Here is a 25,132-nt window from a genome sequence, read left to right as displayed (position 1 = left end):
GGAGTCGACGTGTCAGTTCGTGCGGCATTAAAGACTTTGCTTGTGAAAATGCTTGAGTCCTTAACCTAATATGTATTTGTGTAATTTTTATAAATAAATGTGTAAAACTTGAACTCGTATGCTTTTTATTTCTACAATTTTTAGGTACCTAATAGGAAAAAAATAATAATTTTAAATACAGACATTATTTTGACTCATGAGGTATACCAGTAGACCGCGGGTATATAAGCGAGGTTCAGACGACTGGACCCGCAGTTCACCTCTGGTCGCGGTGCAGTACGGACGTGCTCTCTCCATTAAGTTTCGTGAGATTTAGTTATGTCGACCGGAATAGAATGTTTACCGACAGCTGCTGGGACCTCGATGGCAGCAACGATGATGGAGTCGGAGATCCCGATACCGACTGCAGAGGAGACCACGGCGGCGGTGGAGATCCCGATACCTGCTGCAGAGGAGACAACGATACGTGCTGTTCCATCATCAGCTGAAGTTTCACCATCTGCATTCCAGACTTCAATTCATGAAGAGCATACATCGCATCAATGCAAATATTGTGACGCATCATTTACTTTCACTTCAAATGCTCGCAGACATGAAAGAAGCAGCTGTCAGAATAATGCTCAAAGAATACTGTTTCAGTGCAAAAAGTGCAATAAACTAATTTCACGTCTCGATAGCTTACATCGTCATTATAAAAAATGTTCCGAGACGTATAATGAACATGGTTATTGATTTGACTCATGTGTTGTACCGGCTAATGAGACTATATAAGTGAGACCCCAGGTGATATGGACTTCAGTCCGTCTCTGGCTGCGGTGATGAACGGCTCGGATAGTTAGACTTGTATAACATAATGGACCAGTATCTATCTATTCTTGAGAACTCGATGGCATCATTACCAGTATCAACACCAACCTGGATCGAAGGTCTACCATCATCAGTGCAGAGCCCGATGACAACGATGTCTACAGCTACACCTGCTCTCTCAGCACAGCGGGAGATTTCGACGCGTGCAACATCTTCTGCAGAGCAGACCTCAACGGCTTCAGAAGTTAACATGTCAGCAGTGTTACAATGGTTGTCAACAGTTCCAGTGGCATTGATGAAGGAAGGTGCATCCAACGGTGTTCCATCATCCGGCTGCACGTACTGCGAGAAGATAAAAAACTTGAAATTACGTGATTATGTAATACACAATTGTAGTGATAACTCTGAACGCATTAAATATCAGTGTAACGGATGTTTAAGCAAGTTTGTACAATATGGAAGATTAAAACGGCACCTCAGGAATTGTGATAGACTGGCTGTACATTCATCGGAATCAAGCTGTATATTTTGTAACAAAACATTGGCAAATATTCAAAGTGCACAACGACACGAAATATATCACTGTCCTTTTAATGAAGTCGATTATTCTGCTTTGTGTGCAAATTGTGGTGTACCAATATGTCGACCTGATAAACTGAATAGACATTTAAAGTCATGTAAAGGACTTAGTCTGTATAGTAAGAAGACTGTTTCAATCGAGAAATCCACAAGGCTTTAGTAATTTGTCTGTGTATTTTTTTTGTACTTGTAGTAGTGTAGTATGTATGTAATAAAAGTATTTTTTAAAAGAACTTGCGGTGTTTTTATTTTCTCAAACCTGTCACTTTAGTGGTACTTTTTAAATTAAAGTTGTTTTGTATCGGCCAGGGATCTAACCAAGGACCTTAGTCGATCTAATCAATCAGTATATAGATTACAAATTTATTTAATGAATTTTGGAACTTTTCCCGAATCTCTAGCATTAAAATTACGGATTTTCAAGATGGCGGCCAAATTTCAAGATGGCGGGTGTCACAGCAATAATAAACGATTACTGCACTCTAGCAGGTAAGAATTAAACTAACATGGCGTCGGTGCACTCTAGTCGACGATACAATGATGATGGCTACCAACATCGAAGACAAGATGGCGGTCATGACGTCATACTAGATGATGTTATATATGCTTTGAAAAAAGTGGTGGGAGTCAGTCTGCCAGCACCCACCACAGGGGGAAGGATCGGTCGTCATTTTTTTTTTTTTTGCACTCGTCGGGTTCGAACCGCGGACTCCGAGCTCCGTGTAGTAAATGTTTGTTTTTTAAATATTTTTTATTAAAATTTTATTAAATGAATTTTTTAATAAATTTTAAAAAAAATTTCATTAAAATCGGATAATAAATAAAAAAGTTAAAGATGGCGGACGTAACGGAAATTGCAACGGTGACGTCATAATTCAAAATGGCGGAAAACAAAATGGTGGAAAGTTCGAGAAAACAAAATGACGTCATCCAAAATGGCGGATCCAAGATGGCGGATCCAAAATGGCCGCCGGGGTCAAGGTCAAAGGTCAAGGTCATCCAAGATGGCCGCCGTGACGTCACAATCCAAGATGGCGGATAGGAAACACACACCACGCGCCAGCGCCAGCCGTCGGAGCCCCATTCATATACTACTGATCTATGAACTGAGAGCCTCAATTTGTGCATTTTTATAAGGACAGTATGCACTCTAGTTAAAAATGGCAGAGACATTTTACCATTTTTTTCAAGGTAATTCGCTGAATATCAGGAGAATATATGATATAAAGTATTGTTGATCTGCATGATTTTATATGTTGTAAGCAATGAGACATTCAAGAGTGATCTTAGAAGTGGACGCACAAAAGTAAATCAAATTGGTGCCTGAGGATTGTCTTGAGGAAATTTCGGTAATCATAGAAAATCGAAATCAGGGTGACCGGCTAAAATCTTAAAATCAATTTACAACGAACATATTTTCATATCTTATAAAATTCTATAAAAAAAAAAAAAAATCAAGTATGAAGAATTTAAGTTATTTATGCAACCACCAAAAAACCACGAGAAACAATGACCTCTGGTAGAATACGTCATTGAGGAAAACCTACACACTGATTCATCTTACTCAATTATACTATGCAATATCAGCAGCTACACGCTCATTATATCAATGCTATTAGACATTAGGTAAATTGTTGTAGTGAAACATCAGAGACAGTGTTTGTATACAAATTAATATATATTTTTCGCAGGTACCTTGCCCAAGCCATTATTTCGCCGCGACTTTTGGGGGTATGTTATAAACCAAGCCATTGTCGCTGTACAGCATGTTGTTAATAATTATGACTTCGCCGTGACGCCGATACACAACATAATTGCCAGGTAAACATTTTATTTTAATCCATAAATCAGAAGACAAATTAAGTTTTTTTATATTTATGATAGTTAAATATCATATGTGCGTATGAATAAAAAAAAGCTGTTTTACTTTATGTACTGCAAAAATATTCACTAATTAATTCTTCTTTATGATGGTAGAAATAATTAGTACGCAAATATGTACCCACATGAGCTATTTTAACCAAATGATTGTTTCGTAATCGGATGAAATAAAGGTGCACACTTGGTTTGACAGGAAAATAAAATCATTTATTTGGTTAGTAATTTTTTCTCAATAAAAGAAAAACAAATTTGTATCATATAAGTTGTATTTTCTCTGACATTTATGTATTCGGTAATATTTATTTCATTTTTGCAATATCTTGATCCATCAAAGACCACGATTGTGGCTGTTTCTACTACAGGTACACACGAGTTAATGCATTTGTGCATCTGAATAAAATATTTTCTTTACGTATGAACATCTACCTTATTGTTGCACCAAGAAAACACGAACAAACCTAGAAACTACTGCATGCTTATTAAAAAAAAACTTTTAAATAAACTTTTTTAAACTGATACAAATAAACTAGAGATATTATCATATATATATATTTGTTTGTTATACACGCCTACAGTTTTACTCTAATCTTGATGACATTTTACACAGTTCACCTCCGAAACAAGAGCAATATTACTGTGTAAGTGAGATTTCATAAAATCACCAGCGTCCCCCTTTACCACATCTGTCAAAGCAGAATTTCAGCAGTTCTTGATTAAACTATTGCTACTGCATTTTTGATAATTTCTTCATCTCCTGGCAACGGCTATTGCATCGTTGAAGCATTCTTCGTCTCCTGTCAACGGCTGTTGCATTATATAAACTTTCTTCGTCTTCTGGCGATGGCTATTGAATTGTTGATGCTTTCTTCGTCTCCTGGCAACGGCTATTGCATTGTTTAAGCTTTATTTATCTTCTGACAATGGCTATTGCATTGGTGATGCTTTCTTCATCTCATAGCAAGATCTACAACCTTCTCTCCAAATCGACATATACATCAGTCAAGAAAAATCCACTTAAACAAATAGAATCAGCCACACAGAAATTGGTCACCGAGTCAGTCTTAGAGGAAGATACTAAAAAAAACACCTAATCGCAAATTTGCTCTACATTTAATGGGCTGCCAAAGATACATAAGAAGTACATACATCTTCGTTCCATTGTTAGTACAAACGACTCTCCTACCCACGCACTAGCCAGATACTTAAATGAAATAATCCAACCTTTAGTTCTCACTCCAGCCCTTCGTGTCGAAAATTCTGCACATTTAATTTTGATTCTCAAGCAACTAACTCTTCAGCCAAAATATCTATTGATCAGATTTACTGTGGTATCGATCTTCACTAAAGTGCCTGACCCAGAAGCTCTTCAAATTCTCTTCACACACCTGGGAGAAGACAACCTGAGCAGAGACATAGTGAAGCTCACAGAACACTATGTTTCTTCCACCTTCTTCTCATTCAAGGGGCAGATCTACAAGCAACAGGAAGGCACCACCATGGGCTCACCTCTCTCTCATATTAGCCAACATTTTCATGGCAGAATTTGAAGAGAAGGCAATAAATATCAGTCAGCTTAAACCCAAGAGCTGGTACAGGTAGGTAGATGACATCTTTGTGAAATGTAACCATGGTAAAGAGAAGCTGCAAGTCTTCCTTAAATACCTGAACAGCATCCATCCAAACATACAATTCACCATGGAGGTGGAATTATAAGGAAAATTGCCTTTTATGGATGTCTTGGTCATAAGAGGAGTGTATAACCACTTCGGCCATGTTGTCAACAGAAAACCAACCCACACAGACCGGTATCTGCAGGCGAGTTCACAACACCCACCATCTCAGAAGATAACTATTTATTTCCATCCCCGTATAACTGGTCAACTGAGCTAGAGACATTTGCGAAGAAGACAATATTGAGGAAGAGTTTAAACATCTAACAACGGTTCTTCAAGCAAATGGCTACTCAAAATCTGAAATTAAGAAATCCACGAAGCCACATCAAGAGAAAAAGAATGAGCATCTAAACGATTGCAAAGTCGACCGAAACGTCTGTGATATCTTCGCCTTCGGCGCGGCTACAACCCAGAAGCCAAGAAAATCCAGACAATGGGCGCGAAAGCCGGCGATCTTTACTTACCTTATTTCCTCTAATTTTTTTCTTCTTGGAATCCTTTTTTCCTCGAAAATCGAATCCTTCGGATACTAATGATTTGATTGTATTTGAGGATTCTATTGGCTCATACCTGTTATTTTTAAGCCATGGAACACCCGGTGGAGGTTCTTGAAAGTACGCGAGGAACTAACATTATAACTTCATCTTCATTCCTCCGCCATGTCAATGTCACGGTCGCCGCTCGGACGAGGATTACTCCGACCTTACGGCCAGCCGGCATTCTCAAGTTCCCATCCCACATATGCGCCCTAATAGGGTAGGGTGGGAGTATCGTTCCAGTTCGCTTATCATATACATTCCAGAGCTTTAAGAAAAACAGAACTGTTAGGGATCGCTCCCTTTTGTTGATCGGGAGGGTATTGGGGCCACCGCTCGGACGAGGAGACCTAGACGCTCCAGCGAGCGACTCTGTGGTCCAGGCGAGTGTCAGCGCTGCCCTCGGAGGAACACGCGGTGCTGGCCAGGCTGGTGAGGCTCGTCAGAGACCTGGCGGCTGGGCCCGGCGGGGTGTCCGCCGGACGACGCAAGCGGCGCGTGGTTGCCCTGGTCGAGTACTTCGCGGACTCTCTGTGCGCGAGGCCCTACTTCCCCGGCTCCACGACAAAGGCACGTCATGCATAGATGTACGGGAATTCCGCGCATTCGTCTAGTCGCAAGTTGGAATGAAAACCTTCACATTCTCGTACATGATTGGACCGCAGTTATTTGCACACGTCCCTGTGCGACCGTGAGCCAACGGTGCCCAGCTAGCAGAGAAGTTGGCGAATCAGATAGTGTCAATTAGCAAGGATAAAATTGTTCAATCATGGATTGAGCACACCTATGACTTTGAATTCTACCCTGAGGCTAGACTAATCCGCGAAATATCCGGGTCCCTAGCCGTATACAATCAGCAGAGACCTGCAAAAACTCGCGTTATTTGGAGAGAGGCCGGACTGCAAACCATGGTACACTTGAACTGCGTTTTCATTAGAACGCATTAGTTGGGGCAGGAATTTTTCGCGAAAAAAATCTGAACGCCTATTAGACTGCAACAAAATATACCCGACAAGCGGTTTCTGCCTTGTGATTGGCGGCCGTCGCGAGAAAAGTCGTGGCCTTATTTGACCGAGCCACGCAGGACGCGTTTGCTTCCGCACTGCATTACTATGATTGGTGTTGTAACGAAATACGTGTACCTGAAAGAAACTCACCCAATCACGAAACACAGACGATGGTACAGTGTTTTAACTTTCAGTAGGTCTCAGAATCTTTTCGCGAAATATGCATGCCCCTACGCATTAGGAAGATTTGACACGCCTCAGGACAAGACACCAATAACAACACAAAAAAAAATTTGTGAGCAAGTCTTTCATTACTCGTCAGTGATGTGTAATCATATAACATCGGTAACGGGCAAATTCACGAGACCAATTTTCACGTTATTTACTTGGTACAGTCTCCATCAACTTGTAATCAAGCTTACTACATCATTTTTTAGTCATGTAGGTGATATATAAAATCTTAAGATGTCAATTCCTGGAAAGACTGTTTCATTAAATATTATATTGTAAAATCATGACTAAAATTTGAGTTAAAGCGATTTGTTTTGTAACTTCAAAAGTCAACTGTAAATAATCTACTAGAGTCATCTTTTCAAATAAGGAATTTCTGCAATCTCTACAGAAAGATGATCTAGAATGCCCAAACTCCGCACGTTGTCTTGCTTAAGTGTAGGTATATCAAACTTGACAGAATTTACGTGAATCTCTTCTGTGCTGTCCACAGCCATTTAAAAACTGGGTTCTGGTGCTGTAACCGTTTGAGCTAGGCCATTAAAATTTGGCACAGCTTCCTTTAAGACACCTGAAATCATTCTGTCGACGTTTAAAAAAACTCTAAGACTGTCAAGCTGGAGACATATGGTGATTTGTCATGGTATCACCAAGGAGATAAACTATATTTGTATAAAATAATTTTTTTTCATACAATTGTACAAGTTTTTGTTTGAATCAATTTTTTTTATATATGACGAAACAATTGTTCACTTTCTGTAATAAAATCTCTGTTGGCCTAACCAAATTTGGTTAGTAACAAAATTTATTCGTTACACATAAAATATAGGTACAGTTTATTTGAGCAAATCATTTGTTGTATCATAAAAATCTTTACTGCTCCAAAATATTTCTTTGAATTAACAAAGTATATTTATTTGACGACAAAAAAAAAACTAATATTTTGTTGAGGCAAACAAACATTTCTCCCAGTGAATGCTTAGTAACGTTGTTAAACCTGGTAATGTACGCATAAACCAACACTTGCCCCTAGTATAATGTTTACCTGAACGTGTTGCAGGAAGGCAGAGCGATATGTCCCCTCCTCACGATACTGTGCCTCGACTGGCCGAAGATCGAGGAGCTTCTGGTCGGCAGCCCTGTTCAGGCTGCCACCCGTCCGCACGGTGTCTCGCCGACCAGGGCGACGTCAGTGGGACGACCCCACGACCCCGGGGACACGCTAACTCTGGGCGGAGCAAACTGCACACGGACCCTTTCCCCTGCTCCAGCTGCCGAGACCTCTCCGGCAAGGAACACGTGCGATAAAGCAGTTCAGTGCAGCAGCCCTGAAGATGGCCAAGAACCCCGTCATGACATTCGAACTACGAAAGGCAGCACGGATGACTCAATGCCTTCGCGCACTTGCGTCAACAATGGCAGGACTCTCCTGAAAGAACGGGAGCCCCAGATCGCTGACGTAACGTGTCCCGTCGAGGAACTGGCGGGAAATGACTCCGACGACCCGACTGCGAGTTTCGTCTCCCTGACGAGCGCGAGCGAACAAAGTTCGAGCGAGTTCTTCAGCGCGTGCGACGAAAGCGACGCCGCGACGTCGCGTAGAATAACTGAGGTCAGGATCGGCGAGACCTCCAAACACGTTTTCAAGATCAGCGTGAACGTGATCGATGGGGGATGCGAGAAGATCGACGTCGACGTCGAGATTAGCGTCCGTCGCAAAGTCGATCCTCGGAACTTGGGCAGCGACTTCCGACGAGATGACCGTCAACTGAGCCGCAGCGAAACTGCAGCGGATGCAACTGATGCTTCGACGCTTGAAGAAGTTCCTGCTTTCTTCTCGGCGACGCGATCACCCAACGACACAGAGACTGAGAGTGTGAGGAATCAGGGCAATCTGGTATCCGATAGAGACAGAAATCCCGTTCGTAGATGGTTAGGTAACGTGATTACAAAATCTACGTTCAGCAAAAGTTGTTCATCTGTCCGCAGCATGCTCACTAACAAAATAAGCAAAAATCACAAACGATGAGCTATGTGGTGTGAAAATGCACGCTTTGATGGTGTTTCAGGGAAATTTAAGGCATCATTATTTAATGGAATGTGTTTCCTTAAAACTTGTTTACTTAGTTTTTTTACATTTGTATAACATATTGTAGAACAGGTTAAGAAGCCATACAATAAAAAATATAATTTTGATTTTCCTAACCAATATGTAATTACTTCGTTTTTGTATAAGTAATATATATTATATATTTTATATAATATATATATATAATTATGTATATAATTATATTATTTTATATATGTTATATAATATGTATAATATATATAAAATGTATAAGTAATATATAAGCAATATATATATAGTCTTACAATTAAATATTATTTCTTTGCTGAACATAGCATTACACTAACCAACAAAAACATCAAGCTGAAGTTGTAAAAAAAATAAGGGGTGAGTGTTGAGTTTGTAAGATAGCACTGTTGAGTTTCAACAGAGTACTCTCTCACTTTTTTTGTTCCCTCTCTAACGAAATGAGACAATCTGAGAGAATTCTCTTCCATGTAGTTATGAAGTAGCAGCTTGAATAAGAGGGGAGGGGAGTGCCGTCTATGACACAATGAAATATGATTTTTAAAAATAAAATTTATTACCTGGGTCTCTAATTGAGAACTAACTGTAAACTCTTACATACTGAGTTTTGAGTTAAAGAAGCCAATAGGTAAACCAATTAATCTAACTGAAATATATGATGTTCAACTATTTTTGGGATCAATTTGAAATTAATTATTTTATCTTTATTACTTTAATCGTTTGTATTTATATTGGATGCTACGTAAAACACATTTTTATATTCAAAGATATGAGCCCTTTTCATTGCAAGTTACTTATGAAACTATGCAACCAATCAAAACTTATCTATCGTTACGTTAAAATAGTCAAGTATTTAGGTTGAGTGCTCTCAAAGAACTTAGGTTGAAACAGTAAAATTTCTGAACACACTCTGTTCGTGAATTTTGTTTTTACATATTTTCTTTAAAGACTAATCGACGAATATTCCGCCCTAGATATTTATTTTTATCACGAAAACTGAAAAACAAACCATTATAACCTAGCAACTAATAGACAATTAAGTTATATTTAAGCTTGACGAAAATACGACCATGCTATGAAGTGTTTATCAGTTAATCCTGCAAACTTAAAAGACGTGCGTCATAGTCAATGATCAATGAGTTCGTTTATCACGAGTACACTTCGTTGATGTGTTGCTTAAATGTTGTCGTCGTCACAAAATTAACTTTTTCAAGTTATATTGTTAGCTCTGACCTGCCCAATCTGTCGCATTATTTTTTTTTAAATTTATGTACTTGTACGTTGCACGTGGAATTTTATTTCATAGGACTGGAGTTGAGAATTATTCATAGGTGATAAAAATAACGTTTAGTTAAAAATTTGTAATTTACCCAATTTTTGAAATGAAAATCTTATGTATTTCAGCCAGGAAACGAGGTAGTCATTAGGCACTTGCCTAATTGTAAATATAGATTTCATATTGTTTTTCTTTATGTCTCTGCTACACATACTTATCGTGCTATCGCATTTCTATGCCATTATGTTCTATCGAGGACAATTATTTTATACGATTGATACACTATATAAAAAGGCAGTTTATTTTTTCTAAAAATTCTGGCTTATATTCATTATTAAATATTCTACCGAATTGTGTAAGTAGAAGTTCATTTTCTGGGTTTTCATGGTTGGGAAATACATGAAAAAAGATCTCATCTTCATGATAATCAACGATTTAACAACAACAAAAAAAAACACATGGGCATGTAGCTGCCATGCGTTTAAGAAGTGAAACTTCAAAGATGAGAGAGAGAAAAATGTAAGGGTTTCTCTAGTATTTGAAACAAGCGTAATCATGCGTTGGAAATAAACATTTATTTACTACTGTCTGGAATCCAAGCGTGATTTAATGGGCTTATGATAGCTAAAATAACCCTATTGGAAATGTCTATAAAAATTGTCACAATTCTAATGCTAACAACAGATCCAAACTCAGCGATTACAATTTTTGATTTGAGGATTACGAGTTGAAAAATCAAGCAAAATAGACGAAGGTATGCCAAAGTATGCAAAATATTCAAAAGTATGAGAAAGTTTGTAAACGTTTACAAAAGAATTGGCAAGTATTCGAATTAAATTGCTGCTGCTGCCATCTATAACCGGCTGCAAAGATGTTTCAATTAATTTTTTTTCCAAATCGTGCCCTTGAGCAATATTCGCTACATCGTTACACAAGTTAACTCCGTTACCTATTCCCTTCCGTTACACTGGTATTATATTCTGATGTTACTCTACCGGCTGTAAAAATGTTTCACTTAAGAAACCACAAAATCAACATGACATGTGAAACTGAATCCTGAAAGTATGGAGCTTTTGTCGATGCAGTTAGTGCATTTTCGTAAGTTCACCACTAAATTAATTACATATTTTGAGTTATAAATGGGTATGCTGATTTATGCATTAATTTATATCCCTATAGAAACTTGTACTGAATACTCAGAATCCGAAAAGTTGATTATAATTGTGACTTATTGATAAACGTGTTCGTGCGCGGTATTGGAAGCGACGGCACATCTGGGGTGTCAGATTGATTCTACGAGGGGTTGCCATTGCCTTCCGCAGTATGAAGGTGAAGGGGAAACACATCAACCAGCCCTGGCCACAGAATGTAAATTTTACACTTGTGATAAATAACCGACATGACAGGGATTCGAACCCCAAACATTTGGCTCACAAGGCAAGATGTCTAATCATTTTTTTTTTAGATAAGTATTACATTGTTTGTAAATTTTCATCACCAATGAGAAAACACATTAACAACCCTTATTAACAATAGTTAACAACAGTTCGTGATGGTGCCAAGCTAGGATAATTGTTTGGACGTACACAGACTTACATCCATGCAGTACCCGGGATTCGAACCCCAGAACACCGGCTGGCATCCACTGCCCTGCGAATGCCGTCATCACTTAGCCTACAAGCAGGACTCTTAACCATCAACACATCATAAATAATAACACACAATTGTCCTTTTCTTGGCCAGGTCGTGGTTTCATGACTGATCTGACATGTTTCATTTCAAATTGATTTATCATTCGCTTGTTTCTTTCTCTTTTCAGGAAATGGGGCAAAATTGTACTGGGTTGAAATGAATAAATGCAAAAGGTTCTTGTACTTATTTAATGTTTAATAAATGTGACGTGCTATCACTCTATACTATACGCATGTCTTCTTAGAAGACCAAATAAAAGGATAAAAGCGGAATTGAGAAAATAATATTTCGCTCTCATAGTAAGATTTTTATACGTAGGTCGGGTTTCTAGACGTTTACTGAAGAAAACAAGTGTTTAAATATCTTAGATGTGAGTTGTAAAATTGATATGTAATACTAATAACGGGTAAAAATCGTAATGAAAAAATTAACATAGGTTTTGATTTATCGTAATAGGTAACATACAATTTTGTTAATTTTTTTTTAAATAGCAATATACATGCATAGCTGAAAGATTGTGGCTTCAAACAATAACACAAATAATAAAAAAATTAAAACACTTGACTATTCTTTCTTCGTTGCAGAACTCATGACGTCTTTGAAGAGCTGCACCCCAACGCTGTTGATCTCATCGAATCCTGGAATTGCCGCTTTGGCTTTGGTGAACCAGATGTCCACTTTAGGGTATTTGGAAATGTCAATACCAACGGCCTGAAACAGAGAAACAAATACAATCTGGCTAAACAAAAGACTGTCGTTACAATTTTACTTAACTATAGCGCCACGAACTCCTCAAAGACCAGAAGGATGCGTGAAAGGACGGGATAAGACTCGTCCTGTCACGAAAGGCTGCATTAGCGATTCTGTAAGAATCCTTGAATATATTCGGGAGGTTAACCAAAATAGCCGACACCCTTTAAAATTCTTTTTTCAAGGACCCTTTAGGCATAATGGTCCTTTAAGTGGGCATTCGAAAAAACCAATAGTTTATATGATAGAATATTTGTCTGAGGGTTTCAGACTTTCGAACTGCAGTCTATGTTCAATTCTTCTATGAATAACTTATACCTCTACACGAAAGAAGAGGGAGAGGTGACTCATACGCTAAACCAAACTTCGGTGTAATACAAAAGAGACTCACTCATTCGTAAATTATCATACCTAAGATTTAAAGTAAATATAAGGAATTTACTTTACGCGATTGTTCACATAAAACCACACATCTGCGACCTAGATGAAGGATAGACGGGAAAATTCGTGCAATCAGAACATACACACGCAAGACATGCAAGCATATGTCACAGCTGATAAAGCTAGTTTAACATTTGGCAGAGAGAGGCGACAGCAGCTAGGCCAAATAACAAGTGCCTCGTCGTGTATGCAATCAGGTAGTGGGCTAATGTGCCAGGTTTTCGTAGTAATGCGTACAACTATGGGACTTTAGGCAGTGGCACTAAAATTTCACTGTTATTAATTGTGTGAACAAATTTAAAAGCAGGGCAATTGGGTGAAAATGCCTCTTCGGCAACGACCAGCGGCTGGGGCCACCATCTCTCATCTCGGACAGCGCCAGGCCGCGAGCCGGACCCACCTCGATGGTGGCCGTCGTCACGGCCAAGGTGTAGTCGGCTATGGAGATGTCGTCGCCCGCGGCCCAGCTGCGACCCTCGAGGAAGCCATTGAAGAAGCCCAGGCCCTCCTCCACCTTCGCCAGAGCTTCCGGCGACGGCGCCATCTGCTTCTTCATGACAGGGTACTGGAACGCAGACGCGCGAGCTGTTCCCTTGTGCTGGTGCTAGTCGAGAGCGTCGAGGAATGTCGACTTATGCATAGGGGCGTGCAGATCTCGCGAAAAGATTTCGAGACTAGATGAAAGTTAAAACGCTGTGTTTCGTGAATGGGTGAGTTTCTCCCCAGGTACATGACGATTGGAACAACAACCAATCACAGTAATCCAGTGTGGAAGCAAACACGTCCTGAGTGGCTCGGTCAAATAAGGCAACGACTTCTCTCGCAGACGGCTGCCAATCACAAGGAAGAAACCACAGGTGTGGGTATACCTTGTTGCAGTCTAATAAGTGATCAGATCTTTTCGCGAAAAATGCCTTCTCCTACTTGTGTACGTACAACGAGTACTGTTAAAGAGGAAGATCGAGTTTTCATTTCAAATTTAAGTATTTACAATATCAAATAACTTTAAACATCTTCAACAGATGCTAACATTGACACATTATAGGGGTCGTTACACTATTTAATTTTATCTTTGCTATTTTAAGTCCAAATTTCAAGGTTCTTCATATTTTACCTTTTGATATTAACTATATGTAGTTTCCGATGTACCTACTTGGTAATATGACCAAAAATTATTTTCTTATAAAGTATTTATTTGACCTTTGGTTCACATACAAAAAAATTTTCAGCATGAGTTGAGCCCGTAATGAAGTTTTTTTTACAGTATAACCCAAAAGATAGGAGTACAAATACCTTAATATTATCCATGCATATGTTCGCAAAAGTATTGTAGAATGGTTATGTATATAATGTAGTTACATATGAAAACAAAACGAATTTATGGTCATTACTAAATAATATTTCGCTAAGTTCTACGTGCACATAATTAAATTTAGTTATTGAAAAAAAGTTTTTTTAAGTGAAAAATCAAATTAACAATTTTCTTTGTAACTGCCAGCAATATAACAAGGTTGAAAAAAATTGAAAATTTGTTGTTTGCAAACTTTAAGAAAACTGGCAAAATGCCAATACTTACGAAATAATCTAAAACTCGTTGAAATAATGTTGAGGCGTCAAAGAACAACATTTGGTGGACTCTTGCTCTTTTCTGCGGATCTTTTGGACACAAAGAATCATCTTTGGCATACTTGTCCACGAAGTATTCCATTATTGCTCGGCTGCATGGAAAAAGTGGATAATAACAGACACTGTTACTAATGGCCATCCCACGCGATTAGATTATGCTTCATGTCATATCCAATTGTTTCTTAAATTCAATCCCTTAAATGCCACACGACGTCATCAAAATGTTGCAACCGTGGCCATCTGGTAGTTCAAGGGATTGACTGCTCTCCGGTTCATTAAGTGATTTTCGCTTCGGACATGTTTTTGTATTCTTGAATGCAATAACTTTAGTGTTTTATCGGTATTTGAGTGTGTCCCCAAATCAAACTAAATAATTTTTATTTGACAAAATTTGATAAAATAAAATAGATACCTGAAATATTTAAATGTAATAAATAATTTTACAATTTTGTTAACTGTCCAAAAGCTTTAATGAAGTTACATCCTCAGAAAATTAAAACAAACCAGAAATAAACAAACATCACTGTGAAAATTAATGTTTATCTAATAAAAAAAGTTGAACTGAAAAAATTTAGAGTTCTTGAAGCGTGTGATTGACTTTTCAATTAACACTTTCAATTCACAATGAATCAAATATTTTAAGAACATTAACATATCTTAATAGAATTTATACAATGGTTTTAACTCAATACATCATTTATCTGTGAAAATGGACTAATGTTACATTAATACATACGAAGAGTTTAAAATTTATTAAATAAAAAACGAATTTGCAAATAAAATAAAATCTTCAAGGACCTGTTAAATAAATAAACACAAATGTAGAAATAAAGTATATATTTTTTAGTAACAGTAAGTTGTTCTTACCTCTCAGTAAGTATAAAACCATTATCATCGATGGTTGGGATTGTATGCTGAGGATTCATCTGCGACAAAAATAATACTCAGTCCTTCACAACGCATGAAAGACGTGAAGCTGTGATTTCAAGCCAATTATCTTCAAATTAACTTACAATTAAGCTTAAATTAATAAGATAGTTACATAATGGTTGGAGTCACGATTATTCCGCGGTAATATTAGGTATCAGAATAGACTTGAAGCATAAATATACATGCCTAACATTTATGATTAGACTGCAGTGCTTTGGACACGCCCTTGATTACCTGAGCCAGTTATAAACAAGGAGAAGAAGTAGTTTCCCAATCACGTTTAACCCACCAAAAGGTGTAACCTTGTTATCGACCAACGAGCATTCTATACATGGGCAAGTCGAGTCTAGCCTGGTGATAAACCCACGAAATAATTGTGGCTCAAAAATAACTTAAATAAATAGAAATTGTAACACGCAATTTTCCATCATTAAATTTTTAACAGCACTAGACTTTCTGTGTGCACAAACATTTATCTGTGCATACTTATATGAAAGAAAACCTCTGAATTGTTTGTCGTTTCACGCTGTTTTAAACCGCGTACAATATCGAAAAAGCCATGAAGATACAACCCTGTATGCGCGTGCAACATTTAAAAGTCAACAGTGACAACTTTTGTCACTATTAAAAGTTCAGCTAGGTAACTACTACCACGAACATTGACATACTGCAGGAAGTTGACGTGGCTGAAACTGGACGTGAAGACACACAAACTAAAAATGTTCACTTTTTTAATCAAACGAATTGTGGGGAAAAAAATAAGATTTGCGACACTTCAGCATTTAGAAACAAAAGAAATATTTTCTCTTTTGACCGACGATTTGATGCACGTACCAATGATAAACTTGCATGAGGAAACATATTTCAGTTAGATTCAAAGCTGATATATTTCGCGAAAACGATTTCGAGACCTATTGAAAGTTAAAACACTGTACCATCGTCTGTGTTTCGTGATTGGGTGAGTTTCTTTCAGGTACACGTATTTCGTTAAAACACCAATCACAGTAATCCAGTGCGGAAGCAAACGCATCCTGAGTGGCTCGGTCAAATAAGGCAACGACTTCTCTCGCAGACGGCCGCCAATCATAAGGCAGAAACCACTGGTGCGGGTATAACTTGCAGTCTAATAGGGATTAAGATTCCGCGGAAAATGCCTGCCTCTACTGATAGGAAATCAGTGTTTTGTGACAGAATTGACCAACCACTGATGAGTTAAATGACACTGGTCCGTGGTGCAAAAATCACATGTTCATTTGGCTACCGACTTGTGAGGCGTTTCAACTGGGTAACTTGTGATTAGATAGTTCTCTGACTGAGGGTATCCAATTTGCCCGCAGTCCTCCAGATACAGTGAACCAATAGCAGAAGCAAAATATATGATCTTGTTATCGACGAATGAGCTCCATGCCAGACTCAAATTGCCTTTTTAGAATGTTTGATGATCGATAACAAGGTCACATCCTCTGGCGGGTTACACGTGATTGGCTAACCACTCATGTTCCTAGTTTATAACTGGCTGAGGGTTGTCAGGGTTGTGTCAAGAGGACTTTAGTCCAAAAATTATCATAAAGGAGACGTTTACGTGCTTCAAACGTGTATTTTTTTACCCAATGAGTAGAGACCTGTAAAATTCGCGATTTTAAATCCCCAAAGGATAGACTCCATGATCCTCTATGCACTCGTGCAAATTACATCTGCTGATTGGTTACCGACTTGTAACACCTGTTGACTGGAATAATCGTGATTCGCTAATTCTTCTGTTAAAGATTTTTCATTGGCCCAGAGTCCTTCAGATAAATTGTGGCCCAATCACTGAAGCAAAATAATGTCAAACGTATTTGGACTCTATCCTATCGCGAAATGAATCCGCGAATTTTACAGGTCTCTACCAATGAGGCTCTCCCTAATTAAAAATCATTATGAGGACATTTGTACTCGAAAAATTAATAGGAAATATTTTGCAGCTTTTTAAAAAATATATACGTGGTAACCTATGGCATTGGCTTCATCACAAAACTTAGCAGGTATTTTGGGATACGCTTGGCTCCTCGCTTCACCGGACGCAGACACGCGAGGACGCGGGTCGAGCCTCACCTTGACGTAGTCCGGGGCCAGCTGCTCCCCCACCATCAGGTCGATGACCTTGAGGTTGAGCTGCAGGCCCACGGCGCGCGCCACCAGCATGGCGGCTCGGCACGGCGGGCTGGGCGCGTAGTAGTAGAAGTCCATGGCAGCGCTCGAGTCCTCTCCGCTTCCGCCAGTTGTGCGGCTGCGCACATTGGCCACACAGCACATACAGCACTCGGTAGGACTGGCTCGTCTGCGGTTGTGCCTTATGTCCACCGTCCATGCACACGAGGCGCGTCCCGTAAGTAACCAGAGTGGTGTTAGTACCGTCTGTTATGTTTACAATTGTACTTCCAATTTATAGTAATTAAAAAGACCTCATATTCTTTGTTCGCTACTTCTTTATTTAGATCATACTGTATATTAGATACAATGATATAAAACACACTTCCTTGTTGGCTTCCATCTTTTTTACTGTCCTTTCTTGCCAACCTTAGCTACACAACTTCCTCCTGGCGATCCATGTATTTCTATATTATTACATCTCCCTTTCTTAACAGTAGGTACTCTTCCAAATACTTAGGTATATGTACATGACGTCCACTTTGTGTTGTGAGAGTGGTGGCAGGTTGAGCCATGGCTAACTGACGGTCATCGTGGTGTAACATCTGATTGTTATGTTGATCCCACCGTATTGTTTCCTTAAACTCCCTACTCTCATGATCCCATCCTTTAAAGTCCTCGTCTATACTTTCCCTTCTTCCCCTCGCCTGCCTGTTTGTCTCACCTCCTCCCCCCTCATCGATCTTGTTCTTAACTCTGAACTCGAAATTGTTAGTTCCTTTATGTATGTGAACTCTATTTATTTCAACCTGCTTGCCCTCAGGGGTCATAATCACATAAGATCGTGGTATTTTGGAGGAGTACCCCAGTACCTGCCCCATGGTCCTTTCCTGATCCCCTTGTCTGCTATAGAATACACTATCGCCTGGCTTGAAAGGCTTGAGTCTTCTTGATCCCCTATTGTAATACTCCTGTTGTTTGTTTTGTCTGCTAATGAGCTTTGCCTTGTCAGCCTGATGTGCTTCCAGATTATCTCTACCCACTTTCAGCATGGTGTTTGGTTGACGACCAAACATTTCTGCTGGCGTTTTCCAGTTTCCCTCTAGCGGAGTGTTGTTTAGTTCCAGAATTGCTAACTTGACATCCTTGTTCTCTACCCTGACTTTCTTTAACAATAACAATACTTGCTCATGTACTTAACTCCCGTCCTATTTCTGTTGTCCGTCAAATTCCCTGTCCTGATCACTCATTTTGTTTACCCCAACTGTCCCGCTTTGCTGATTCACTTGATGTACGGAATTGACGTTTTATCTACACACTATTCCAAAATGCCCTAGTCTGTTACATACCTTGCACACCTTTCCATATCCTGGAACGAATTGTGGGGGGAAAAAAATTAGATTTGCGACACTTCAGCATTTAGAAAAAGAAAGAAATATTTTCTCGTTTGACCGACGATTTGGTGCATGTACCAATGATAAACTTGTATGAGGAAACATATTTCAGTTAGATTCAAAGCTGATAATTAGGGGCATGCATATTTCGCGAAAAGATTCCGAGACCTACTGAAAGTTAAAACACTGTAATATCGTCTGTGTTTCGTGATTGGGAGAGTTTCTTTCAGATACACGTATTTCGTTACAACACCAATCACAGTAATCCACTGCGGAACCAAACGCGTCCTGAGTGGCTCGGTCAAAAATAAGGCAACGACGTCTCTCGCAGACGGCCGCCGATCACAAGGCTGTAATCGCTGGTGCGGGTATGTCTTGTTGCAGTCTAATGAGCCTTCATTTTTTTTTTCGCGAAAAATGCCTGCCCCTAAGTTTAACTGACTCTAAATGCCTGCCCCTAAGTGTGACTGACTCTAAACGCCTGCGGCCGGCTCGTCCCCTGCTTGGCGCGGGGCGTGTGAACGCCACGAGGTGGTGCTGCGACCGGGAGTCCTCTCGGCCAGTGCAGTGATGCCTAGTCGCGCGCCTATGTTCACACCGGTAACCTAGCAGAGTCGCATTTACAGACACGTGTTCACCTTTTTTCAAATAACTTGTTTTGACATTCCCTGCCGCCCATTAAATTTAGGCTCAACCATGTCTGAATATTATGTATGTATAAGCAAATGGTGACAAAGTGGAATAAATGAAGTAGCTGATGACTGAAGTTTTTGTAGTAAAACATGGTTTGCCAGTCAGGGGTGTGATCGCAATATGCATGAAGTTTTTATATTGCAAAAAAAAAAAAAAAAAAAAAAAAAAAAAAGCCGCACCAATGAGAAGTGCGCGCGCTCGCAGTATCGACTGATTGCATTGCCGCCGAAGGAAGTGTGTTTGAAGGTCTGTCGTTAAGGTGGATGCTATTAAAATAATGTCAGCTCTTTCTTTTATCCCGCTTCGTTATCGCTCAACTTGTATAATGAAAATTCAAAATAAAACTCACCAAATAGTTTATTATTTATCTTAAATGCTACATGTATGTAAAATATTTAATTAACTTATAGGAAAAATAACGCGATATTTGAAATTTTAAAAAAAATTGTAGTCTGCGTACTAGAGAAAAGACAAGTTACATACCAGAGAAAAAAGAATATACATATCTACTAGAGAAAATATAATCATTCTTCAATACGAGATAAATATCATCAGTCAAATTTTCAAGCAATAGATTTGGAAAAAAATTTACATTGGATACTTTTAGGAAGAATATCTACAGTTTCTGGGAGTCAGCTAGCTCAGCGGTTATCACTCGCGTAGCTGTTAGTTTGGGGTTACATTTCGCCGTCGTGGCTAGCTAATGCCAATCACCATGCAATTAATTGTGCTTGCAGAAGGAAAAGGGGAATCACTGCTCACTCCAGTGTTTTTTTTCCACCCAGGAGCACGTGCGCGCTATTATTGCAACAGTTTTTTTAAGTGCCGGAATTCGTACCAAGGGCATCGCGATTTTCTTGCTCAGAAGACGGAACTGAGCTTGACACAAACGACGTACTGTCGTGTCATAACATTCAAGCTGCGTATGTACCGCATAACGCTTTCGACAAGTGAGAATGGCCAATACAATATTCACTTGACCACAGTACAAACAAAACGAACAAACAACGATGCTCTCAGTTTTTAGCGGATATTGGGTGATTCAAGAAAACTTGTTCACCAGTTTCCGTGGTACACGTTAAACTTCGCAATGTGGCCCGTTATTCCATGTTCTGTGTGTATGTGACGTCTTTACTCTGCTGGCTCAGATGCTCTTGATCTGTATTAAACGAAACATTTAACAACAATCAACAAATCACGAACGTTTGAGGATTAATATGTAAGTCAAACCTAAAATTAAAAATGCCTCGTTGTGAGTACCTGTAGTGAACATATACCGTTAATCTTATATATATATATATATATATATATATATATATATATATTTACACACAATTTAAGTCAGAATTCGACTGACAAAACTTCGGCTGCAGGTTCATCTCGAGAAAATACGAGTAAGTAACGTAAGTTGAAAACATAATACGACTAAGCCTCAAGAGCTGAAACAAATGAGCATTGGATAATGTTCTACAACCACTACAAAACATGCTGCTATCGTAAGATGACACATTAAAAAAATATTGGGAGTAACAAAAAGTTAATACAACGTCTTGAAAAAATGTATATATATATATATATATATATATAAATATAACAAAATTATATATGTGTATATGTGTATATATTGTTGGTAGGTATAATGAGGTGATGTAGAAGAGACTAAGAGTTTCACGTCTCACGGTTGTGTAGGGAGTTTTAATGGGTACGTTTCCTATAATATTTTACTTCCATAATCGTGATCTAAATAGAATAAATGATAGTAAACAAATGGTTTGAGTAATTAAATAATTGTTTACTAAATGACTTTGGAAACCTATAGTTTAAATTAAAAATTTGGTTGAAGCCTTTGCCATAATACTCATAATTATTATATTTTCATTCATAAATCAATATAGAAATTATTTTCCCAAAACACTGAATAACTCAGATTTCAATGATTTTTGGAAAACCAAATTTTTATTTCTTTAAAAATTATATCTTAAAAATTAAGACTTTCATGAATAATCTACAAACAAACAGTTAATTCAGAACTGCACACCTTAAGATTACATGGTCGAGCTCATCCTAGCGTTGAAATTGAAATTTGCCTTTAAGTTTCTTAAAACCATCAGTTATAACACCTATTATGTTTGTATAACCATTTGAATATAATTAGCCATCGTTAAGTTATAGCTTTATTTAAAATCATAATAAAACACACGAAATAATGGAAGAAAATTATTTAAGATACCCACTACCTTCTTAAGGCAACGAAACCTCAGAGACGAATTGCGTAACACATTATTTCTTGCGGGTCCAGTTAGATGCAGAACTGAAAATTGGCGTGGCCCCATGGCAATGGGAAATGGATACACCATTTAATTGCGACTGGGGGGGGGGGTGTTTGGGGGAAGAGTTACAAGAGAGAGGCCGAGGTAACACAGCCCAGTATCGTTTACATCCAATCCCTTTAACCCATTCAGCTCACCTGTGGTTGACTCTAAGAAGCTCCCCATCCTGAGAGTACCACCACAAGGTGCTTATGTAAGTCTGTCACATCTCTGTGATCCCTCTCAGACAACCCAGAGAGCCTCCTATCCAACTGCATCGCCGCCTAAAGGAATGGGGACTCCACTGACCGTTTTGAAAGTGATCACAGCCACGAGTAAATTACGACTGAATACGGGATTTCTCCACCTTTTGTGTTGTTGACCCAGCCCTCTTACGTTTAGCCCTACCGACCTGGGGTCCTCAAGGGCGTGGATACGGATACGTCGTGTACGCGAAACAAGAGAAGTGTTAGAGATCCGGCTATGTCCAGAGGCTGAGGCTACCCATCCCAGCATAGACACCGCCGTCACCCCCCCTGCCTCACTCAGCTAACCAGACAACTGGCTGCGTCCTAAGTTCTTGGACGTTATCAGTAAGGACACCTGTATTTCGCGAATACATCTCGTGTCAGGCTATTTCACACATAACTGTAGTTTTTTTCTTAGAGGTTTGGCGAATTGCGGGCGTGCAGCAGTACGGTAACTACGTCCTCATTGGCCCCGTCAAGTGCGGGAAAACAGCCTTCACCGACCACAGCCAATAATTACGAGAAAAATCTACAGTGTTTTGTAAAATACCTTGACAAGAAATGTATTCGCAAAATACAGGTGTCCCTAGTTATCAGCAATGTTGGTGCCTACCCCGGGACCCCTCAATCACCCAGTGACCCCGTGGTCAGGTGGAGGTCCTATCCTGTCCAGACTAGTGCCGGAGCTGAGCCACGAGTGCAGTGGTCCACAAGGGAGTGCTGGGATCGCCCAATGAGCGAGCCGTACCTGTCTGCCTCGTGGTCGTGTCCGCGGGCCGCGGCGCCCTGCACTACGGCGAGGTTGTCGATGCACTGTCCCAGGGCGGCGGCGGGCGGCTCTTATATCGCAGTCGCAGCTCGCGTGCCGGCCTTGGGCGCCGCGGGAACCTGCGTGCGTCCCGACAATGGCTGGACGCTTCCTTGGAAGGGAGGTTCTGTCCACCAAACAAACCATCTTTTCCTTGATTACTCAACAAAGTTTCGTTTCGTACACCCATAGAAGTGAGATTTTTGCTGACCAAAAACAAATAAATGTTTTGTTTACCCAACAGAGCTGTATTTTTTTGGTGCCAAACGAGATGTATTTTGTTGACCCATCAAACAGTGTTGTTAATGACCCAACAAAGAAATGTTCTTGATGACCCAACAAAGCTTTGTGTATGTAGACACATAGAAGTGTTATATTTAGTTGACCAAACAAAGCATGTTTGGTTGACCAAAAAAAGCTGTATTTTTTTTTTTAGCCAAAAGAAAGGTGTTTTGTTGACTCAACGGAGTATTATTCTTGATGACTCCAAAAAAGAGGCAAGTTTTGTTGACCAAAGAAAGCAATCACTTGTTGACCCAAAAAAAAAACTGTATTTTTGTTGAGCCGAAGAATGATGTTTTGTTGAGTTGACCCAACAAAGCATTGTTCTTAATGACCCAACAAATCTTTTATTTGCAGACTCTTAATAGTGGTATTTTCGTTGATCAAACAAATTAATGTTTTTTGACCCAACAAAACTGTACTTTTGTTAAGCCAAAATAAAGGTATTTTGTTGACCCAACAAAGCATTTTTCTTGATTACCCAATAATTCTTTGTGTATGTAAGCCCATAGAAGTGGTATTTTTATTTGACCAAAAAAAGGAAAGATTTTTTGACCCAACAAAGCTGTATTTTTGGCGAGACAAAGAGACATCATAAAATTAATGTTTTTTATGACCAAACAAACAGTGTTTTGTTGACCTAACAAATGAATGTTTTTCTTGACTGAAAGAAATTTTTTTTTGGCCCAATAAAAAGATATTTGGACGTAAATTTCAGTTTTATGAACTGAATATTTTCCCGCCCCTACTTCACAGATGTTTGTTTAGCCACGTGTATTCCTAACAAACGCGGTACCTTGACGGTGCTTGACCTCGGCGTGGAGCTGACCCCTGGACGGCCGCTCGTGCTCCGCTCGCGACACTGTCGGCGTCGGGCGACCCGCAACCCGTCGGTTCACGGACCTCATCGCCATGGCGACCGCTTTGTTGACGTCCTTGGCCCGCCGCACGAGGAGGAATAATGGTTCCCTTGAAGGGCCCGGTCACGCACCATTGATTGGCCACTCCCCCCCACCCCTAACCCCTCGGGCAGGGAATCTGATAAGAAAAAATAATAATTTAAAGTTCCCTTTCACGAGGTTAAGAACTGGCTCTTTGAGGTAGTTTCTACAATCTTAGGCTGGCGGGCGTTATTACATGTTCAATGGTGCCGAACGGTTGGACTTATAAAAAGAAAATCATTACTGTCTTCGTAATCACACAATTTTTTTTTTTAATTTTATATCTACAACAAACTATCTTTTAAAAAACTCACGTAAATTAATTTTAGTTCAAAGAGGCCGTTATTAAACACCTCCCATTGAAATTATAAACAGATTAATTTAACTTTTTTTCCCTACGTCTAGAAGTACAGACGGATGGTGATGTTTGACTGTGCGACCGAATTTTCCAGTCCATAAATGGTTCATGGTGTAATATCAATCCAAAATTAGTTAATGTACGAGGTATCTGATTGATAATTATTATGTTGATACACTTGTGGCAGATAAGTTTTTTTAGATCATTCTTGATTGGTGAATGATGTTTCTTATGAAAGGATTACTTTATCTTGTCTCATAAACCCAGCATGACCCATGTTCTCATTTTCTAATAACAATCCCCTTCTACCATACGGTTCAGTTATTGTTCTGGACAAAATAATCTCTCGTTCCTTAAATATTTATACTTCATGATGCATCCTTGAGCTGGCCTGTACTAGAACTCCATCTTTGCCCAACAAAGGAGAAGTTCACAAGCTGGCAGA

General features: G+C 39.2%; 3 protein-coding genes across 3 annotated transcripts in view; 2 read left to right on the top strand and 1 right to left on the bottom strand.

Moving 5' to 3' along the window:
- Positions 1 to 8,927, top strand: part of LOC134542574 (uncharacterized) — a 52,072-nt gene extending 43,145 nt beyond the window's left edge. Inside the window, exons 5-7 of the mRNA XM_063386948.1 lie at positions 3,078 to 3,207; positions 5,860 to 6,046; positions 7,775 to 8,927. Of these exons, the coding sequence (XP_063243018.1) occupies positions 3,078 to 3,207; positions 5,860 to 6,046; positions 7,775 to 8,743 (1,286 nt within the window). The 3' untranslated portion in view covers positions 8,744 to 8,927. The remainder of the gene's footprint in view (positions 1 to 3,077; positions 3,208 to 5,859; positions 6,047 to 7,774) is intronic.
- A 3,023-nt stretch (positions 8,928 to 11,950) lies between these two features.
- LOC134542608 (glutathione S-transferase 1-like) lies at positions 11,951 to 23,152 on the bottom strand. Its single transcript, XM_063386986.1, has 6 exons — positions 23,047 to 23,152; positions 17,619 to 17,793; positions 15,462 to 15,520; positions 14,545 to 14,686; positions 13,369 to 13,533; positions 11,951 to 12,488 (listed from the first exon to the last, which is right to left on the bottom strand). The coding sequence occupies exons 2-6, from the start codon at positions 17,751 to 17,753 to the stop codon at positions 12,342 to 12,344; spliced, it is 648 nt and encodes a 215-aa protein (XP_063243056.1). The 5' UTR covers positions 17,754 to 17,793; positions 23,047 to 23,152; the 3' UTR covers positions 11,951 to 12,341.
- The window catches only part of LOC134542702 (uncharacterized), a 43,666-nt gene continuing 41,565 nt past the window's right edge, over positions 23,032 to 25,132 (top strand). The window contains exon 1 of the mRNA XM_063387169.1: positions 23,032 to 23,190. Within this exon, the coding sequence (XP_063243239.1) occupies positions 23,032 to 23,190 (159 nt within the window). The remainder of the gene's footprint in view (positions 23,191 to 25,132) is intronic.

This window comes from Bacillus rossius, assembly GCF_032445375.1.
Source record: "Bacillus rossius redtenbacheri isolate Brsri chromosome 9 unlocalized genomic scaffold, Brsri_v3 Brsri_v3_scf9_1, whole genome shotgun sequence".
Lineage (NCBI taxonomy): Eukaryota > Metazoa > Arthropoda > Insecta > Phasmatodea > Bacillidae > Bacillus > Bacillus rossius.
Note: the sequence above shows the minus strand (reverse complement) of the source record. Positions and strands in the feature narration are given on the sequence as shown.

Coding starts and splice junctions, on each gene's coding strand:
- LOC134542608 (XM_063386986.1), bottom strand. CDS start 17,753: ATGGACTTCTACTACTACGCGCCCAGCCCGCCGTGCCGAGCCGCCATG. Junction 15,521..17,618: donor TGGCCCCGGACTACGTCAAG/GTGAGGCTCGAC, acceptor TTTTTGTCGCAG/ATGAATCCTCAGCATACAAT. Junction 14,687..15,461: donor GGTTTTATACTTACTGAGAG/GTAAGAACAACT, acceptor TTTTCCATGCAG/CCGAGCAATAATGGAATACT.